Raw genomic sequence first — 23,006 nt, forward strand, 5'->3', positions numbered from 1 at the left:
GCTTATAAAAAGAATTATTCACCATGATCAAGTGGGATTCATTCCTGGGATGCAGGGCTGGTTCAACATTTGCAAATCAATCAACATGACACATCATATTAATAAAAGAAAATATAAGAACCATATGATCCTGTCAATCGATGCAGAAAAAGCATTTGACAAAATTCAGCATCCTTTCTTAATAAAAACCCTCAAGAAAGTCAGGATAGAAGGAACATACTTAAACATCATAAAAGCCAGTTATGAAAAGCCCACAGCTAATATCATCCTCAATGGGGAAAAACTGAGAGCTTTTTCCCTGAGATCAGGAACACGACAGGGATGTCCACTCTCACCGCTGTTGTTTAACATAGTGTTGGAAGTGCTAGCATCAGCAATCAGACAACAAAAGGAAATCAAAGGCATCCAAATTGGCAAAGATGTAGTCAAGCTTTCACTTTTTGCAGATGACATGATATTATACATGGAAAATCCAACAGACTCCACCAAAAGTCTGGTAGAACTGATACATGAATTTAGCAAAGTTGCAGGATACAAAATCAATGTACAGAAATCAGTTGCATTCTTATACACTAATAATGAAGCAACAGAAAGACAAATAAAGAAACTGGTCCCATTCACAATTGCACCAAGAAGCATAAAATACATAGGGATAAATCTAACCAAAGATGTAAAAGATCTGTATGCTGAAAATTATTATAGAAATCTTATGAAGGAAATTGAAGAAGATATAAAGAAATGGAAAAACATTCCGTGCTCATGGATTGGAAGAATAAATATTGTCAAAATGTCAATACTACCCAATGCTATCTACACATTCAATGCAATCCCAATCAAAATTGCACCAGCATTCTTCTCAAAACTAGAACAAGCAATCCTAAAATTCATATGGAACCACAAAAGGCCCCGAATAGCCAAGGTAATTTTGAAGAAGAAGACCAAAGCAGGAGGCATCACAATCCCAGACTTTAGCCTCTACTACAAAGCTGTCATCATCAAGACAGCATGGTATTGGCACAAAAACAGACACACAGACCAATGGAATAGAATAGAAACCCCAGAACTAGATCCACAAACGTATGGCCAACTCATCTTTGACAAAGCAGGAAAGAACATCCAATGGAAAAAAGACAGTCTCTTTAACAAATGGTGCTGGGAGAACTGGACAGCAACATGCAGAAGGTTGAAACTAGACCACTTTCTCACACCATTCACAAAAATAAACTCAAAATGGATAAAGGACCTGAATGTGAGACAGGAAACCATCAAAACCTTAGAGGAGAAAGCAGGAAAAGACCTCTCTGACCTCAGCCGTAGCAATCTCTTACTTGACACATCCCCAAAGGCAAGGGAATTAAAAGCAAAAATGAACTACTGGGACCTTATGAAGATAAAAAGCTTCTGCACAGCAAAGGAAACAACCAACAAAACTAAAAGGCAACCAACAGAATGGGAAAAGATATTTGCAAATGCCATATCGGACAAAGGGCTAGTATCCAAAATCTATAAGGAGCTCACCAAATTCCACACCTGAAAAACAAATAATCCAGTGAAGAAATGGGCAGAAAACATGAATAGACACTTCTCTAAAGAAGACATCCGGATGGCCAACAGTCACATGTAAAGATGCTCAACGTTGCTCCTCATCAGGGAAATACAAATCAAAACCACACTCAGATATCACCTCACGCCCATCAGAGTGGCCAAAATGAGCAAATCAGGACACTATAGATGCTGGAGAGGATGTGAAGAAACGGGAACCCTCTTGCACTGTTGGTGGGAATGCAAATTGGTGTAGCCACTCTGGAAAACAGTGTGGAGGTTCCTCAAAAAATTAAAAATAGACCTACCCTATGACCCAGCAATAGCACTGCTAGGAATTTATCCAAGGGATACAGGAGTACTGATGCATAGGGGCACTTGTACCCCAATGTTTATAGCAGCACTCTGAACAATAGCCAAATTATGGAAAGAGCCTAAATGTCCATAAACTGATGAATAGATAAAGAAATTGTGGTTTATATACACAATGGAGTACTACGTGGCAATGAGAAAGAATGAAATATGGCCCTTTGTAGCAACGTGGATGGAACTGGAGAGTGTGATGCTAAGTGAAATAAGCCATACAGAGAAAGACAGATACCATATGGTTTCACTCTTATGTGGATCCTGAGAAACTTAACAGAAACCCATGGGGGAGGGGAAGGAAAAAAAAAAGAGGTTAGAGTGGGAGAGAGCCAAAGCATAAGAGACTGTTAAAAACTGAGAACAAACTGAGGGTTGATGGGGGGTGGGGGGAGGGGAGAGTGGGTGATGGGTATTGAGGAGGGCACCTTTTAGGATGAGCACTGGGTGTTGTATGGAAACCAATTTGACAATAAATTTCATATATTGAAAAAAAAGAAAAATAACATTTCACGTACATGAAATATCTAGAACAGGCAAATTTATAAAGACAGAAAATGGAACAGAGGTTATCAGGGGCTGGGGGATAATGAACAGAGTTACTGCTTAGTGGTTATAGTTTCTCTTTGGGGGGATGAAAATATTTTGGATGTAGACAATGGTGATGGTTGTACAACATGGGAATGTACTTTATGGCCCTGAATTATACACTTAAAATGGTTTAAATGTCAAGTGTTATGTGATATATATTTTACCAAATAAAACTTAAAAAAAAAAATAAAATAAAATAAAGACCATATCAAGAGGTGCAGAAGGGCATTATATCATAATCAAGGGGTCTATCCACCAAAAAGACCTAACAATTGTAAACATTTATCTGCCAAATGTGGTAGCACCCAAATATATAAATCAACTAATCACAAACATAAAAAACTCATCGATAGTAATATCATAATAATAGGAGACTTCAACACCCCACTCACAGCAATGGACAGATCATCTAATCAAAAAATCAACAAGGAAACAATGGCTTTGAATGATACACTGGACTAGATGGACTTAACAGATACATTCAGAACATGTCATCCTAAAGCAGCAGAATATACATTCTTCTCCAGTGGACATGGAACATTCTCCAGAATAGACCATATACTGGGATACAAATCAGCCCTAAGTAAGTATAAAAAGTTCGAAATGATTCCGTGCATATTTTCAGACCACAACACTATGAAACTCAAAATCAACCACAAGAAAAAATTTGGAAAGGTAACAAATACTTGGAGACTGAAGAACATCCTTCTATATAATGAATGGGCTAACCAAGAAGTTAAAGAGGAAATTAAAAAGTATATGGAAGCCAATGAAAATGATAACACCACAACCCAAAACCTCTGGGATGCAGCAAAGGTGGTCATAAGAGGAAAGTATATAGCAATCCAGGCCTTCCTAAAGAAGGAAGAAAGATCTCAGATACACAACCTAACCTTATGCCTTAAGGAGCTGCCAAAAGAACAGCATATAAAACCCCAAACCAGCAGAAGACAGGAAATAATAAAAGATTAGAGCAGAAATTAATGCTATCAAAACCAATAAAAAAACAGTACAACAGATCAATGAAACCAGAAGCTGGTTCTTTGAAAGAATTAACAAACTTGATAAACCACTAGCCAGTTTGACCAAAAAGACAAAGGAAAGGACCCAAATAAATAAAATCCAGAATGAAAGAGGAGAGATCACAACCAACACAGCAGAAATAAAAACAATAATAAGAGAATATTATGAGCAATTATATGCCAATAAAATGGGCAATCTGGAAGAAATGGACAAATTCCTAGAAACATATACACTACCAAAATTGAAACAGGAAGAAATAGAAAATTTGAACAGACCCATAACCAGTAAGGAAATCGAATTAGTAATCAAAAATCTGCCAAAAAACAAGAGTCCAGGGCCAGATGGCTTTCCAGGGGAATTCTACCAAACATTTAAGGAAGAGTTAACACCTATTCTCTTGAAACTGTTCCAAAAATAGAAATGGAAGGAAAACTTCCAAACTCTTTCTATGAAGCCAGAATTACCTTGATTCCAAAACCAGAGACCCCACTAAAAAGGAGAACTATAGACCAATTTCCCTGATGAACATGGATGCAAAAATCCTCAAGATATTATCCAACCGGATGCACCAATACATTAAAAAAATTAGTCACCACGACTAAGCGGGATTTATACCTGGGATGCAGGGCTGGTTCAATATCTGCAAAAAAAATTAACGTGATTCATCACATCAATAAAAGAAAGGACAAGAACCATATGATCCTCTCAATAGATGCAGAGAAAGCATTTGACAAAATACAGCATCCTTTCTTGATAAAGACCCTCAAGAAAGTAGGGATAGAAGGAGCATACCTCGAGAAAAGGGATATATGAATGACTCAACGCTAATTATCATCCTCAATGGGGAAAAACTGACAGCTTTCCCCCTAAGGTCAGGAACAAGACAGGGATGTCCACTCTCACCACTGTTATTCAACATAGTATTGGAAGTCTTAGCCTCTGCAATCAGAAAACACAAAGAAATAAAAGGCATCCAAATCAGCCAGGAGGAGGTCAAACTTTCACTCTTTGCAGATGACATGATACTCTATATGGAAAACCCAAAAGATTCCACTGAAAAACTGCTTCTAGCAGTGAATTCATGAATTCAGCAAAGTTGCAGGATATAAGATCAATGCACAGAAATAGGTTGCATTCCTATACACCAACAATGAAGTGACAGAGAAATCAAGGAATCGATCCCATTTACAGTTGCACAAAAAAACCATAAAATACCTAGGAATAAATCTAACCAAAGAGGTGAAAAATCTATACACTGAAAACTATAGAAAGTTTATGAAAGAAACTGAAGAAGACACAAACAAAATGGAAAAAGATTCTATGCTCCTGGATAGGAAGAACAAATATTGTTAAAATGTTGATATTACCCAAAGCAATCTACATATTCAATGAAATGCCTATCAAAATAACACCAGCATTCTTCACAGAGCTAGAACATATAATCCTAAAATTTGTATGGAACTAGAAAAGACCCTGAATAGCCAAAGCAATCTTGAAAAAGAAAACCAAAGCAGGAGGCATCACAATCCCAGACTTCAGGCTACATTACAAAGCTATAATCAAAACAGTATGGTACTGGCACAAGAACAGACACTCAGATCAATGGAACAGAATAGAGAACCCAGAAATGGACCCACAAATGTATGGCCAACTAATCTTTGACAAAGCAGGAAAGAATATCCAATGGAATAAAGACAGTCTCTTCAGCAAGTGGGGCTGGGAAAACTGGACAGCAACATGCAGAAGAATGAACCTGGACCACTTTCTTATACCATACACAAAAATAAACTCAAATGGATGAAAGACCTCAATGTAAGACAGGAAGCCATCAAAATCCTCGAGGAGAAAGCAGGCAAAAACCTCTTTGATCTTGCCTGCATAACTTCTTACCCAACACGTCTCCAGAGGCAAGGGAAACAAAAGCAAAAATGAGCTACTGGGACCTCATCAAGATAAAAAGCTTTTGCACAGCGAAGGAAACAATCAACAAAACTAAAAGGCAACTGACAGAATGGGAAAAGATATTTGTAAATGACATATCAGATAAAGGGTTAGTGTCCAAAATCTATAAAAAGCTTATCAAACTCCACACCCAAAAAACAAATAATCCAGTGAAGAAATGGGCAAAAGACATGAATAGACACTTCTCCAAAGAAGACATCCAGATGGTCAACTGACACATGAAAAAATGCTCAACATCACTCATCATCAGGGAAATACAAATCAAAACCACAATGAGATACCACCTTATACCTGTCAGAATGGCTAACATTAATAACTCAGGCAACAACAGATGTTGGCAAGGATGCGGAGAAAGAGGATCTCTTTTGCATTGTTGGTGGCAATGCAAGCTGGTGCAGCCACTCTGGAAAACAGTATGGAGGTTCCTCAAAAAACTAAAAATAGAACTACCCTACAACCCAGCAATTGCACTACTAGGCATTTATCCAAGGGATACAGGTGTGCTGTTTCAAAGGGACACATGCACCCCCATGTTTATAGCAGCACTATCAACAATAGCCAAAGTATGGAAGAGCCCAAATGTCCATCGATGGATGAATGGATAAAGAAGATGTATATATATGCAATGGAATATTACTCAGCAATCAAAAAGAATGAAATCTTGCCATTTGCAACTATGTGGATGGAACTGGAGGGTATTATTCTAAGTGAAATTAGTCAGTCAGAGAAAGAGAAAAATCATATGACTTCACTCATGAGGACTTTAAGAGACAAAACAGATGAATATAAGGGAAGGGAAACAAAAATAATATAAAAACAGGGAGGGGGAAAAACAGAAGAGACTCATAAATATGTAGAACAAACAGGGTTACTGGAGGGGTTGTGGGAGGGGGGATGGGCTAAATGGGTAAGGGTCACTAAGGAACCTACTCCTGAAATCACTGTTGCACTGTATGCTAACTAATTTGGATGTAAATTTAAAAAAATAAAAAATAAAACAAGTTAAAAAAAATAAAATATTCTAACTTAAGAATAACTTGGGGTGCCTGGGTGGCTCAGTCAGTTAAGCATTTGACTTCGGCTCAGGTCATGATCTCATGGTTTGTAAGCTTGAGCCCTTCATCGGGCTCTTTGCTGTCAGCACAGAGCCCAGTTTGGATCCTTGTTCCCCCTGTCTCTCTGCCTCTCCCGACTTGTGCTCTCTCTCTCAATAATAAATAAACACCAAAAAAAAAAAAAAAGAATATTTAAGACTAACTCCTATTTTTAAAATAAAATTGATCAAAATATCTATGTGGACGTTGTCTACATTTAACATAAGTGTAATCTAGTACTTTCTTCTTCATCTGTAGGATGGGGCTAATCATTTATGGAGTGCTTCTTGTGTACTAGGTACTGTGCTGGCCTCTTTTATTTCAGTGACACCTCATCATGAGGTGTGTTAGGAGACTCTTAGACAATTTTGCCTCTCAGACCACTGGGCTTTCTTGACCGTTGCCTTGTGATATTCCTTGGCCACTAGAACAGCATGGTACAGGGAGGTTTGCTTTTTAAATTTTTCTTAAGATAAAGTGTACAGACTTTAACAAAAGAACATAGAACAATATTTTGCAATCTTTGTATCTTTAGCGATTGTGAAAACTTTAGTTTGCTTGTCACTTTTCAATATTTCTAATAGAAACTAGAGGGAGCCTGTCTCTTAGTTCCCCAAACTAGAAAGTAAAGTTTGTGGTTGGATCTTAGCACTGTGCATCATTTCATATTAAAAGAAGGTGCACAAACCTGCCATGGGGGAAGAGGCAACCAAGCCCTAGCCACAGAAATTGACTGTAAGCAAAAACATTTTTTTTCACTGCAGGGAATAGGGTATTTATGTTTAAACATGTAAAACATTTCAAGAGAGGAAACATTAGCAGTAGAGAGCTGAAGATTCATTGTGAGTGCTGTTTATTACTTAATGTTATCTTGAATACAAAATCAAAAGGACTTTGTTGAAGAAAAACCTCTCATAGATGTCTGTCTCCTAATAGTTTTTAACTTTCACTCACTACCTTATAAAAAGTAGTAATCATTAACTTAGGACTTGACAAAGAGAATGGACTCTCCAGACTTTGGCCAAAAATTTCCTCCAAACAGAGATTTTCACATATTCGTTTTTCACCTTTTTTTCACACTTGAGAAGCCTCATGTTCTGGAGAGCTAACTTAACTTGTCCAAAGTCCAAGGTTAGGAAAAAGCAGTTGTGTCTGTTTCTTTCTACTAGGACTCACCTGCAACTTCTATTCCTTTGGACACTCAAAAAGCTTAATGTTCACATAAACATTAGAATTGTTATATATAATTCACTGCCTTACTGAGTTTAATTTATGATTTAGCAGGTTGTATTGAAGGACACAGAAAGAAGATTAAATAATTAAAATATGTGTTCCTAGGGATTATAGCTAGTTCCTGTTTATTTTTTACTAGTATTATAAAATTGTAGAGATAGAGGATCTAGTATACATATAACCACATCCTTACTAATAAGATGGGATTAAAAGTAGGGGAAATAAATAAAGACTATGATTCATTTTTTTTTCTATGAAGAAAGCTTGTGGATTACCTGCTCTATTATCACATAGCTAAAAGCACCTGGAAATGAATATCTGAAAATAGGCAAACAGTAATGATTGTTGAAATTGCCATCTATAGTGTTGTGGACCCTTTTCTTTACTATCAGGAAAACCAAAGACTTGGCAGGAAGGCGCCCCGTGTGTCAGGAAGGCTTGAAGAACTGAGCTTCTCTATGACCTTGAATTAATTTCAATGAAAGCTAGGGACGATAAAGTATTCTTGGCATTAAGACTGTCTAGGTAGCTTGAATATTTGCTTGTTTCATTCTAACTGCCAGCATATGAGTGGGTTTCTTTACCTTAGGGAATGAGAAATGAATGAGAAAAAAAAATTTCACTAAAGATGTAAAGAATGTAAGAAAAATGGAAACATTTTCTGTATCTTCCAGACTAAAAGGTAAAAACACACATATTACAGAATCTCATTTGGCTAAATGTCACCAATATGCAATAGCTAAGATTTAGTGGTAAATAGGAAAAAGCAATTTACCAATAATGTGGAAAAAATAAATCCAGAGGAGAGATTTTATGATTCAGGAAAGGTTATATGTATAGTTGTAAAACACAGATTCTAACAGGAAATACAGCTACAACACACACACACACACACACACACACAAAAGCAAAGGAACAAGATTTGAGTGTACGAGAAAAGAAACTTGGCATATTGCCTGTCTTGCAAAATAATTGTAAACCAGAGTTCTGCTGGAAATGGAATATTTTAATGACCAAACTGGATTGCAAAACATTTACCCTATCCTGTTATTTCTTTCTAAATTAAGATCAATAGTCCTGTGAACTGTCGAACCCAGATGCTGTTGTTTGCTGACCACCCTTCTTTATCTTCAGTTTAATTTGTAAAGCTGGTTTGGGTCCCTTGGGTGTTTAAAAAACACAAGTCTGAGCTGGTTTCTGGGCCAGATAATGTGAACATTGTGAATTCCTGTGCTTCTAGAACTAGGCTCAGATATTTTGGAATCATTTTTGGTGGTGGTGACCCTTAAAGCCATCGAATTCAAGTGGTCTGTTGATATTTTCCTTACTACAGCACCATACCTCTGGAATTCCTGAGGAGTTTGGGTTGGGGCCATGGTGAAAAGAAAATATGCCAATCACGAATTCTCCTTCTCTTGTCCTTAAATGGATTTTTCTTTCTGACAGTTACAGGTAAATGTTTTAAGGGACTTGAAAGATCTCTCTTTCCCATTAGTTAGACATCTTAAGAGTAAGGGACAGACAAAATCAAATTTTACTACTTAAACTGTAATGCTGGTATAGAAAATTTCCCCCAGCAACCCTTTGATCAGATACATACATACACTTTAAAATACTTAACTATTTTGGGGCCCCTGGTGGCTCAGTTAAGCATCCGACTATTGATTTCGGCTTAGGTCGTGATCTCATGGTTCATGAGAGCCCTGAGTTGGGTTCTGTGTGTGTGTGTGGAGCCTGCTTGGGATTCTCTCAATCTCTCTCTCTCTCTCTCCCTTTGCCTCTCTCCTGCTCTCTAAATAAATAAATAAAATTTAAAAAATACTTACAAGTATTTAAAATACTGGGACAAAGATATTTTATTAACCAGTTTTGCATAACACAGGCTGCACAGGTTTTTACTCATTTCATGTGACTGGTAGTTTATATATTTTGATTATAAGTGTAGGTAATACAGTGTAATGGGAAACTCACTGGATTGGCCATGTGAAAGCTTAAATTCTTAGTCCCACTAATTTAGAGGTTCTTGGTTTTGTTTTGGTTTTGAGGGGGGGGGGTTCTCGTGAAGGCAAACTGGAAGGGGCGGGGGGGAGAGGGAGATAGAGAATCCCAAGCAGTCTCCATGCTCAGCTTGGAGCCCCATGCAGGGCTGGATTTCACAAATGTGAGATCACGACCTGAGCTGAATTCAAGAGTTAGTCTCTTAATTGACTGAGCCACCCAGGCATCCCTAATTCAGAGTTTTGATTTTTACCTCTTTTGAAGTAGAAGAGTTGGGATTAAGTAAGTGATTTTTAAGGTTCTTTTCAATCCTACCCATTGATGACTCATTCAAATACAAATTTTAGTTCTGAAGTTATTTGAATTTTAATGATTACATTGCTCCTTTATTAGGCTTTCTTAGATAACTGGAGTATGATAGTTGTTGATAAATATGTTACCTCTACATTGTTAATTCCTATGCCATATTTACTTATGGAATGGCTATTATAAGGGACTGCTAAGATCTAGAAACAGAGTGTTAGTGAACTCGATGGTGATATACTGTGCTTGTATTTATTAACTAATTATTAAGAAGCTATTAATAATTGGATTGAGAGTCAAGAGACTTGATTCTGAGACTTTTGGTACATTATTTAATTTCTCTGAGCATTAGTCTCCTCATTTATAAATTGATACTGTTGGACTAGAAGATGATTGGTGATGTCCTGTGATTCTACACTCCTGGAACACTTGATACCAAAATGTAGATTTAATACATAATATGGCTCAATTATTTTATTAAGAGTGTTGGTCTGAATTTTGGATCTTGAGAACAAGAAGAAAAAAATAATACTTTATATTTTATAGCACTTTATACTTAATAAAGAACTGTTATATACACTGCCTCCCATGAATTTTGTAAAGTGGGCAAAATCATAGTTATTATATCAGTGAGGGTCCTGGCAGTGAATAGATGGTATGCTCATGTGGAGTAGTTTGAAAATAAGGGAATGAAGACCATTTACCAAGATGTGGGCAGGGTTCAGGGAAACTGCAGGAGCTGGGGTGTTTCTCTGGGCTTTGTCTCAATAGGGAGCTGTTTTCACTCTTAGGCCTGAAGCTGGAGAAGGTGAGGATCTCCTGACAGAAACTGTGTCCTTGGGGAAAGGTAAATTTTGGTGACCTAGTGGCAAGAAATCTAGGGAAATAAATACCCTGTCTCACTCTCCTTCCTCGCAACAATTGCTGGTGACTTCTGTTGTCTAAACTCAACTGGAGGCAGAATGGAAGGGATCCCATCGATGCAATCCTCTGAGAGGGCCTCTGGGGTACAGAGCAGAGGGGGAGGGGTGGGAGTAGGAGGAAGGGCGGGGCACGTGGCAAATAGGTGGCACGCTTACTATTGCCACTTTACAGATAATGAAACTGAGGCTTAGAAAGTTAAACAGCAGAAACGAAATCACGAGTTACTTGTAGCACCAGGATGCAAATCTCCCGCTTATAGTCTTCACAGGCGTCTTATTTTGTTAGCATGAAATTAAAATTCTTTACCATGTTTTCCAAGACTCTGTATGATCTGACTTCTGCTTGCCTTTCCGAAGTCATCTTATAATACCATCTCCTATTCTGGGAATACTGGCTGCCTTTCTCTCTCTCAAATAAGTAATATTATTTTCCTATTACTGGGTTTAGCCTCTGCCTAGAGTACTTGTCCCACATGACTTCACACGTGGCTAATTCTCACTAGATGAGCTCAAATGTCCCACTTAAAAGAGTCCGATCCTGACCATCCCAACTAAAATGTACTCTTCCAATGGCTTTCTATCTCTCCTTCTGCTTTATTTCCTTTATGGCATTAACTCAGTCTGTATCTTTCCTCACTGATTGGTGGATATGGTGTTTGCCTGACTCCTCCTATTGGAATGTAACTTTTATGGAGGCTGGGCAGCTGTCTTGTTAAGGGAGTATTTCCAACACCTGGTCTGGAACTGGTACCCAATTTTAACATTTTAGTGAATAATCCATTCTATAAGCATTACTCCAAGGGAAGGAGAAAAGAACAAAGGTTACTAATGCTAGACTGCATTTTTGAGGCAAATGACACCGTTTCACCATCCCTACCCTTCACAGCTTCATCAGACTTAAATAGCAATTGCATTTTGGTTTCTTCTCATTCAGAGATTGTAAACATGAGTTTTGATTTGTATTAGGGGTGGGGCTTACTTACAATAAAGATGGTCATGGGTCACCTGAGTGGCTCTGTTGGTTAAGCATCTGACTCTTGATTTTGGCTCAGGTCATGATCCCAGAGTTATAGGATCAAGCCCCGAGTGGGACTCTGTACTGATAGTGTGGAGCCTGCTTGGGATTTTCTCTCTCCCTCTCTCTCTCCTGCTCCTCCCCTGCTTGTGCACCCTCTTTCTTCCTCTCTCTCTCTCTCAAAATAAATCAATAAACTTAAAAAAAAAGGTGGTCATAAAACTAGGCAGGTATGAAAGCTGTAAGTCTCAGGTTCCATGTGCAGTTCAATTAATTTTGTTTCTAAGACTTAAGGTTTCTTGGAATGTGGAAATAGAAGAGGAAGAAGGAAAATTATGGGAGTGACATAATTTTTTTGGCAGCTTTTATCATAGTTTGTAAACTCTCTATGAAATAATTTTATCATTGTCACTATTTCCCTCTCTCTCATCTATCTATTGATTATCTCTTTCATCTATCTACCTATCATCTATCCTCTCTAATCTACCATCTCTCTATATAATTTATTTATATACATACCAATATTATTTATTTATATACACCCACTCAAACTTTGGGTTAATCCCCTAGGCTTTCATCATTTGAGCTTTTAAGCTTTCCCTATTGTTATAGTCACTAGCCCTTCTGTGAACTTGTCTTATTATTTCTTTCACTTTCTAATAGCTATCTCTTTGGGAGTAATAGAGATACATCATCTCGGTAAAGTTTCAAGTACTTCACTTTTCACTAAAGTCAGGAACTATTTCTTGAAAACTATCACAATCAGTTTTTATTATTTTAGAACTAGTAAGTTGAAATGTATATATATATTTTGATCTGCACTATGTGATGGGTGATAGAGATTCAACAACAATAGACAAAAACAGGCATGGTCACTGCCCTCAGTTCTATGACAGGAAATCTGGGAATGCTTCCCTAAAGAAGTAAAGTCTGAGTTGAAATCTGAAGGATAAATAAGTGTTAGCTGACTGTGGAGAGGAACACGAGAACATTTAAGGCAGAGGAAAGAGTATGAATAAAATTCCTATACCAGGATGGAGTGTGGCAATTCTAGGAACTAAGAACAGGCATTTAAAAAAGATCAAGATCTGCCATATGACATTATGAAAAAGACTGATTTCCATAAGCCAGGCACAAAACTGCATCTCATTATTTTATAGTCACACCTTAAGACATGATTAAAAATTTCTGTCACTAAATCACTGGTATTCTAAATCTCCAATGTCTTCTATTTATTAACACTTTTGACTTTTGGATGAGAGTTAAACACTCACAGAATCTCAAGGGACATAGGATAAAAAATGTTTGCATTAGTATATTTGATAAAGTGATCTGAGAGAGATTAAATTAGTTCTTACCACACATATGAATATATTACAATACCCCCCCCCCAAATTATGCAAAGGTGTATATAACACAATTGATGATTGGTTCCTGTCCTTCTATGCCAGCCTCTGTTCCTAAATAGGGGAAATAAAGGCTAAAGCTTTATCTTCTGGATGGAGGGTGAGGTGGGATAGAATAATAGTGGATTCTCCAATCTCAGGAAGCCAGGAGATAGTAGGTAAAACTCTATGTCCCCCTATTTTTCTGGCTTCATCTCATCATATTCCTTAACTGCGAGTTTGGATTCCTTGCCACACTGTTTTTAAGTCCCAGCCAGCCCCAAGATCCAGAATCATCCCTACTGATATTTAAACTAGACAAGATAGCAGCCAGCAGGTGGCAACAAAATGAACAACAGGACCCACCTGAGTTGTGCAACTGGATCCTGACTGGCTGGCTGGGCAGCTTCAGTCAGGCCATTCTATTAGCCTTACACAACTGAATTGTTAGGACTCTGAACATGGCGTTATGGAGTCTTCTTCTAGACCAGTTTCGCTGAGAAATTTAGAACTACACCAAATATGACAAAATGAAATATTAAGTATTGATTTTTAGAAGCTGCAGGACTTGAGATGTGTTAAAAAAAAAAAGTTTTATTATTTATTTTGAGACAGACAGATTGCGAGCAGGGGAGGGGCAGAGAGAGAGGGAGACACAGAATCCAAAGCAGGCTCCAGGCTCTGAGGTGTCAGCACAGATACCAACACAGGGCTCAAACCCATAAACTGTGAGATCATGACCTGAGTTGAAGTCGGATGGTTACCCAACTCCACCACCCAGGCACCCCATGCAAGACTTGAGATATTAAGCAGTGTATGCTTTCCTCATTTCTTCCATGGGACTCAGTTTCCAAAGTCCCCATTTAGACTTTGTGCTTTTGGTCACTGTTCACCTGAGAAGTTCTCTTGTTCTAGGCTTCCTAGAGCTTTAGCAGAGGGTTATGGTGTGATTGAGGAGGTTTAAAGGTGGCAGCGTTCTATTAACCCAGTCTTGTCTGTAAAGGCTGGGGTAGGCAGAGATGGTCAGGGAAGTTCTAGGAGGAGAAAGCATTAAATGCGGTGTGGAGTTGTCGCTTGTGGTTTGGGGATGATGGGCAGTAGAGAACCACATTTCTTCTCCTGCCAGTGTTAGGTGAGTGGGCTCCATGAAGATGAGTTTGTGCTATTGGGCTGCAAGGAGGACAGCAGAGAAATGACTTGGGTTCGTCTCTATGATGGAGAGAACAAGACTGCCCTATTCCACCCACTCCCTCCTATCCTGTAGTGCGCTTGTAAATGTGGAGGAAATCCAGATCTTATGCAAGCCGAGGATTATTATATATTTTCCATTGTCTTTTTGAAAAGGAAACTGACTTAATTTGTGAACAAGCAGGAGTTGAAATTCTGCCTTACCTTGTTCACAGTGGATTCCAGTGGTTCCCAGAGGACAGGAACAGGTATACCCATGAGGCAATGAAACACAAGTTGCTCCTTTGCTACAGTGGTGTGGAGGGTCATGTTCAGGGTCACAGGTGGAAACTGTCTCCGTGCAGAGTTCTCCTTTCCACCCAGGGAGGCAGTCACAGCTGTTGGTTGAGAAAGAAGGCCGCAGGATTTGAGCACTTGAGCAGAGATGGATATGCACTGTGTATCATCCTGATGTTAACTCGGCAATTGTCACTGAGGTTCCAAGATAGAAAAGATTTTGTACATCAAAGCAAGTAATGATTCAAACTACCAGGATCCAAACTGTCAAGGAAGTGAGCTAATGACTGATTATAGGATTACTGGATTCCACATCAAAAATTTTAAAAGGTTCAGCATGTGGATATTGAGAGAGATTTTAGAGAATCATTTCTTTGGACAGAACAGTCCCCTCTCCCTGCCTCACATCACCACCAAGGGAGAGGCAGTGAACACAGTTGCTGCCTCCTAACCTTAAGCCTAGAGGAAAGAAATTCAGCTTGATATACATTCCCTCACATTGGTGAGCACGTAGGTCCAGCTCCTTGGGCTGCAAAAGGTACTTTGAACCCCTCCAGAGGCCAGGCAGATGCCAGTGAATCCCAGGGATGGGTTGTGGCACTCCGACTGAGGATCAGCTTGGGGACATATAAAAGGGATCTTGCCCAGAGGGTATCCTGGTAGCTGAAGAGACCTCAACAGTAAGAGGCAGTCAGTTTATGGCTGGGGCAGAATCTAAGAGGTAAAGGGGACTTCCCATTTTGATGACAGACCTTGTCTGGGTTTAGAGAGTAATATTGGGAAGAACCTAAAAAAAGAGCAAAGGTAGAGATGCCAGATAAAATGTAGGACATCTAATTAAGTTGAGATAAACAATGAATAATTTTTCAGTATATCCCATGCAATATTTGAATTTCAGACAAGCAACATTTGAGATATACTAAAAATTGTTGTGTGCTTGGAATTCAAATTTATTTGGGTGTCCTGTGTTTCCCCCCCTTCATATGGCAACCCTACACTAAGGGCACATGATGGAAAGGGTTACTTTACGTCCCTGCCAGGCCCAGGGAGCACTAAACCATCAGACAATGGTGCAAGTCAAGGAAGCCCATTCCAGGATGTGGTGCATGGTGCTGAGTCAGAAATCGCTAGACTGAGGAAAGACAGCAGTAACAGATCGTGCCTTCTTTGCAGACCTTCGGTTCATGTGGTAAGCCCTGGCTGGGTTTAGGCCAACAGTTATGAAGAGTGAAGTGTTGTTAGTATTTTGAAGCGGACCCTCTGAACTAATGCATTGAGAGGGTATTTGCAAATGAAAGTGTCCATTAGTTAAGTTGGAGCAGAAAATTCAATAGACCTCCCCATGTTTTTTTTTTATTTTATTTTTTTTAACATTTATTAATTTTTGAAAGGCAGAGAGAGACAGAGCGCGAACAGGGGAGGGGCAGAGAGAGAGGGAGACACAGAAACAGAAGCAGGCTCCAGGCTCCAGGCTCCCAGCTATCAGCACAGAGCCCGACGCGGGGCTCGAACTCACTGCGAGATCATGACCTGAGCTGAAGTCGGCCACTCAACCGACTGAGCCCCAAGACCTCCCCAGGTTTTAATCCAGGTCGAAGAAAAGGATGACTCCTTCTAAGCAGGTTTAAAAAGACAGTGAGAAACAAAAGTAAATTTACGAATACATCCATGAGTTCCAGGTCACACTTGTTCTCAGTTTATTACAATGGTTTTTACTTACTGGCAAACTACAGACACAGATGACATGAACAGCACTGCTGGGGTTGTTGAGAGCATCACCAATAGTATAATTCTGAGAGTGAGCAAGTCAAGACAAGGCAGGTAGAAAACAGAAGTACCTTCAGTTCCCTTTTTTCTTTAGGCTAGAAGAACCTCACAAATTCTGAGGATAGAGGGCAGCTTCTGTAGTCCCCTCTAGGTAATATGACAATATATGTCAATATCAATACATTATATGCCTCGTGGAGGGGTCAGGAAGGAAAATTAACACTCTTTCTGCAAACATTATTAACAACCTCTATCATTTTATAGAAACAATAGGTAAGAGCTTCATAAAATTGAGATTAAACCAAAGAAGAAAATCAAAATCACCTGTAACCTCTGACCATGGTGAGGCTGACATTTTTTTTTTTAGCACTTGGCAGGTATCTTTCCACTACTTCCTCTAAGAAAATTTTAACATGAAAAATGCTGGGAAAATTGGATATCTACACGTAATAGAATGAAACTGGATCCCTATTTTAGCCACCTACAAAAATTAACTTGAAATGGATTAAAGAATTATAAAATATAAGACCTGGAACTGTAAAACTCCTAGAGGAAAACAGAGTTTTTAGTTTCCTCATTCATAAAACTTTATATAAATGAAATGATATTGTATGTATTCTTTAATTACTGCCTTTCACTCAGGATTATGTTTTGGGATTCACTATGTTGATGCATGTAGCTGCTACATTGTCAATACTATATTACCTCATGAGCGAAAATTCCTATTTTTTGTAGTTGAAATTTCAATGTTTTCTTTTACAGTTTGCATTTCTTGTGACTTATTTAAGAAAGCTTTCCCTATTCCGAGGTCAGAAAGTTATTAGTTTATGTTGTCTCCTCAGACTATTATCATTTTTTTCCTGTTACATGTAAGTCTTAATACATCTGAAATTATTTTTTATGTTTGCTGTGGAGTTAAGAGATCCAATTACAGTTTTCCGTACGGATGACCAATAGTCTGAGCACTCTTCATTGACCAGTTCATCCTTTTCCACTCATGAGCCCTGTCCATATATGCACTGTCCTGTGCCTCTTTATCCTGTTCCGTTAGTGTACTTTTCTAACTTTCTGTTAATACTACACTGTCTTAATTTCTCCCTCTTTTTTTTTTTAAATGTTTATTTATTTTGAGAGAGAGAGACAGAAGCAGAGAGAGAGGAAGACAGAGAATCCCAAGCGGATGCAGGGCTCGAACTCAAAACCTAGATCATGACCTGAGCTGATACCAAGAGTCGGACGCTTACCTGACTGAGCCACCCAGGCACCCCTAATTTCTCCTTCTTTATAATAGGTCTTGATAACTAGAGTGACAACTTCTGCTATCTTGTTTTTCTGTTTGGGAGTGTCTTGGCTATTTTTAGTGCTTTGCTATTTTACACCTTTCCCTTCAAATTAAGGTTCAAGATAGGCAAATTTCCTTGCCTTCTCCTTGTCTAAAATAAGGTTTATTTTTCTTTTGTTCTTACACTGCTGGTGCAGCTCTTTGGAGTCTGAGGCCTGTGAGGAATATGCTATTAGATGTCTGTAACCTGTGCAGCCCTGAAAGGGTATGTTATACATGCTTTGTGTTTTAGCAGGAACTCAGGGCAAAAGCCAGCTTGATGCTCACTTTCCAGAGTCTTGCTTTCATTTCATTTGGGATATAAAAGATGTGTTGTTTTCACTTCAGGTAATAGTGTTCTGAAAGTATACACTTTATCTTATTCAGATTTCAACATTTCCACTTGGGAAAGTCATTCAAGATGTATAATAGCCCACAGTTCCACAAATAGAACTGCCTATAAATAACCTTTTATTCCATACTCATTAACTTCTCTTCCACAATCTCACACACAATGGTTGAATGTTATTTCACACTGACTTGATAAAATATACTTTATTCTTGTAGTCACTTGTGAGATAGTATGTTTTTCATTTTTCACTGTCTACAAATAACCCTGTGATAAAACTCTTATAGCTAAATCTCTGTGCACATCTATGATCATTTCCTTGGGATAAACTTAAATATCATCATGACTTCTAGGCTTTGGATACATATTCCAACCTGCCCTCCATAATAACTGTACCAATTTACATTCCTGTCATCAGTTCATGAGAGTGCTCCTGAAATAATACATGTGTATATAATTGAAAATAAGAAATATTTTACAGGCTTCTTGTTTATTATTGACCCGGTAATTATTTATTAAAATAAAGTGACTTAATGTTTGCCTATACATATTTACCAAGAACATATTCATTTCAAACTCCTATATTTTCCTGCATTTTTGGCAGTCTAATCACATTTATGCTTCACCCAAATTCATGTTATCAACTTAAAAAAATATTTTTGGGGGCATCTGGGTGGCTCAGTCAGTTAAAAATCCAGCACTTGATTTCAGCTCAGGTCATGATTTCATGGTTGTGGGACAAAGCCTGCTTGATTCTCTCTCTCTCTCTCTCTCTCTCTCTCCCCCTTTCTCCCTTTCCCTCTCCCCCTCCCCACCACTCTATTTTTTTTATTAATTTTTTTAAATGTTTATTGATTTTTCAGAGAGACAGAGACAGAATGCAAGCGGGTTAGGGGCAGAGAGAGAGGCAGACACAGAATCCGAAGCAGGCTCCAGGCTCCGGGCTGTCAGCACAGAGCCCAACAGGGGGCTCGAACTCACAAGCTGTGAGATCATGACCTGAGCCCAAGTCTGACACTCAACCGACTGAGCCACCCAGGCGCCCCTCCCCACCACTCTTGAGTACCTGCGTATCTGCTCTTTCTCTCTCTAAACAACAAACAAAGAAACACAACTTTTTTTAGTACTTACTATGTGTATAAGACTAGTCATAAAGGATGGGCAGAAGATGTATAAGGAGAGAGCTGTGGCCCAGGTAGAGGTGAGGTGTGCTAGAGTAAGAACCACGGCGCTGCGTTCGCTGAGAACCAAGTGAGTGGCAGAGAGAAGTGCTGCCAGAACCCAGGAACCAGCGTGGGGAATAACTCAGGGAACAAAAGGAACGTCAGCACCCATGTTCACCAATGACTGTTAGACTCTGGTGCTGGGAGGAACTGAAAACAAAAATTCTTGTCTATTTGGAACTTACAGGTAGAGGCTTAGGCACATACATAAAATAACAAAAAACTGAGCACACAAAAACTTCTGAGGATATTGCCATTTCATTTAGTAGGGTATTTAGCTGAGTCCTGATGAAAGAAAACATACACGATTATTGTATCTAAGTTAACATTTGTGCAAAAAAAAAAAAAAAAAAAAAGTTTGAGAAGTTGCATAAGGTTCTCCAAAATGGAGGAAAACAAAATACAGGATTAATCTGGTACAAATTTACATAATGATCATAAAGATTTTTAGTTACTGTTTGAAGAGCTCCAAGAGCATAAAATATGGAAAGACTTTTCTACAAAAATAGACGTCTTCTGGCTCACAGTCCTCTCCTGCCACCTTTATGGGGATGCTCCCCCTCAACCCCTGACGGTTGGTGGCCTGAGCTTGGATGCCTTATGCGCGCGGGCACCATCCATTTGCAACCATCAAAATGCACCTATTCACCTTCAGGTTTGAAATGACTGGACGGTTCCAATACATGTTTCAAGTGGTGTTTTATATAATGAAGTTTAGAATTAGGGAGTTTAGAGTATGTGTAGAGCCGTTCTGGCACAAACTGCCTTTTCACCTGCTTCCTGACATAGATAGGCATGATATGCAGTATATGCCCTTTTGGCTGTTTTCCTATAAATGTTATTTTTAAAAATAAATTTCCTTTTCTCCTCCTGTTCAAATTGACAGATTTCCTATTTAATAGATTCTAAAACAAAAAAACCCAAGCCCAAAATATATTGTATTACCAATTTCATAAAAGAAACAAAGCTGTAAGAATTTTTATATAAAAAGAAAACTCTAAAAACACACACACACACACACACACACAAAACCAAAACTCTAATATCATTACTTTTTTATGATGACTGCGCCATCTAGTGGGTCATTTTTATCAATGTAAAAAAAGAGCTAAACAAAATTGATCTCATTGCCTTATAGACACACATGACAATGGCAAAATATTTTTATATTAAATATAGCTTAAATAATATCAAGCATAATATAATACAGATGTTATAAACGTATTTGAAAAATAAATCTTAACTAAAATAAATGCTCATACGCTTCCTCTCAGAATTGTTAGGTCTGAAGCAATTAGGTATATGTTTAAAGATTAAAAAAATTACATTCAAGTACCATATACTATTTTCTTACATTATATATATATTTCAAAAAATTTGTATTTATTTATTTTTGAGAGAGAGAGAGAGAGAGAGAGAGAGAGAGAGAGGGAGACAGAGAATCCCAAGCAGGCTCTGTGCTGTCAGTGCAGAGCTTGATGTGGGGCTCGAATTCACGAACTGTGAGATCATGACCTAAGCTGAAATCAAGAGTGAGACGCTTAACAAACCGAGCCACCCAGGTGCCCCTTTCTTACATTGTATCTTAAGAATATTTCCATCATAATGATTTTGTGCAAGATCAGATTTTTCTTCTCGTTCCTTTTTTTGGCTTCTTTAGCACATTGTGAAAGGTAGATAATAAAAAGTCTCAAATTTTTATTCATTATTCTCTACTTTGGATGACAATATGTTTTTAAGCCTTGAAGTTAATTCATTATAATTTTTTTCTTTTAACCACATATTTACTACTTTTCCTTGAGGAAAAGTAGATTTTGGACAGGTATGTGTGTGAGATGGGGTGTCCATAGAGTGGAAAAAGGAGAGCAACACCAAAGAGAGGTAGATATTCATTCATTTAAAGAATATTTGTTAATATTATTTTTACAAGCTAAGTGTCTGCCATGGTTCTGGCATGCTGTGCATTCCACAGCACAGAAGGCCCCATTCTTGGCCACAAGGACTTACTTGCTCTTTCTGGGAGGATCAGATTAGTGAGCAGACAATTTAAATACAATGTGACAGGTGCTAAAATGAGTACTATGGGAACCCATGGGAAGGACACCTAAGCAATTTTAGTGAGTTCAGGGAAGCTTCTGAGGTAAGATTTGCCTACAAGAATGAGTGTATGGAGAAGGACAGGCAGTAGAAGCTTAGGCTGGAAAAGGGTTAGAATTCAAGGGCTTTGAATAACAGGCTGAGATAGTTCAACTTTTAAGTGACAGACATGGGGAAGGACATGACTGATGAGGCATATTTTAGGAATATTAATTTGGTATGTATAGGATGACCCCCTCGTGTAACAACCAACTCTCTAGTGATGTAAGTTTAACCTTAGTGGGATCTTACTATATTTTTGCCCCTAGAATGGGGGTTGGCAAACTTAGGCAGTATAGTTTGCTTTGTGGCCATATAGACTCTGTTGCAACATCTCAACTCTGCCAACTGTTGAAAATAGCCACAGACAATCCACAAAAGAATGGACATGGCTGTATCCCAATAAAACTTTATTGGGATAACCAGGTGATGGATCAGATTTGGCCCATAGGCCATAGTTTGTGACCCCTGCACTAGATAATTAATTGCATGGGGGCAGAGATCAGCTCTGTTTTGCTCTGTTATCATCCCAGGGCCTAAGCCAGTTCCTGGCATATAGTAATTTTCATCGAGTGTCTGAGGAATAAATCAATAAGTCATGGCTGGGGAACAAAGAAGTGGATGGATGCAAAGAGACCTGGACAGGGAAATGGCTTTGAGGATGGAGAGGTGGAAGCAGATATGACAAACATCTGATAAATGTTGGCTTGAAAGATGAAAGATAGGGTCACCTGGGTGGCTCAGTCAGTTAAGCGTCCGATTCTTGGTTTCTACTCAGGTCATGATCTCGTGGTTCAGGAGTCTGAGCCCCACATCGACTCTGTGCTGACAGTGTGGAGCCTGTTTGGGATTCTCTCTCTCTCCCCATCTCTCTCTGCCCCTTCCCATTCACTATCTCTCTCTCTCAAAAAAAAAAAAAAAGATTTAAACAAAACAAAATAAAATTTAAAAAAAACAATGAAAGATAATAGTAATGGCAAACATTTTTTGGGGCCTACTGTATGCCAGGCACTCTTCTTGGCACTTTAATAGTGTAAAAAAATTTTTTTTAAATGTTTATTTTTGCGAGAGAGAGAGAGAGAGAGAGAGCACGAGCGAGCATGAGTGGGGGAGGGGCAGAGAGAGAGGGAGACATAGAACTCAATGCAGGCTCCAGGATCTGAGCTGTCATCACAGAGCCTAATGTGGGGCTCGAACTCACAAACTTTGAGATCATGACTGGAGCCAGAGTCGGACGCTTAACCAACTGAGCCACCCAGGCGCCCCTCGTATTAGCACTTTAAATGTATTAATTCAATTAATCCTCCTTGTGAC

The 23,006-nt window shown here is 38.6% G+C and overlaps 1 protein-coding gene across 1 annotated transcript in view; it reads right to left on the minus strand.

The window, feature by feature from the left end:
• EYS (eyes shut homolog) overlaps positions 1-23,006 on the minus strand; it is a 1,764,056-nt gene that overhangs the window by 25,236 nt on the left and 1,715,814 nt on the right. The window contains 1 exon segment of the mRNA XM_042986616.1: positions 14,825-14,997. Within this exon segment, the coding sequence (XP_042842550.1) occupies positions 14,825-14,997 (173 nt within the window).

This window comes from Panthera tigris, chromosome B2 (genome assembly GCF_018350195.1).
Source record: "Panthera tigris isolate Pti1 chromosome B2, P.tigris_Pti1_mat1.1, whole genome shotgun sequence".
Lineage (NCBI taxonomy): Eukaryota > Metazoa > Chordata > Mammalia > Carnivora > Felidae > Panthera > Panthera tigris.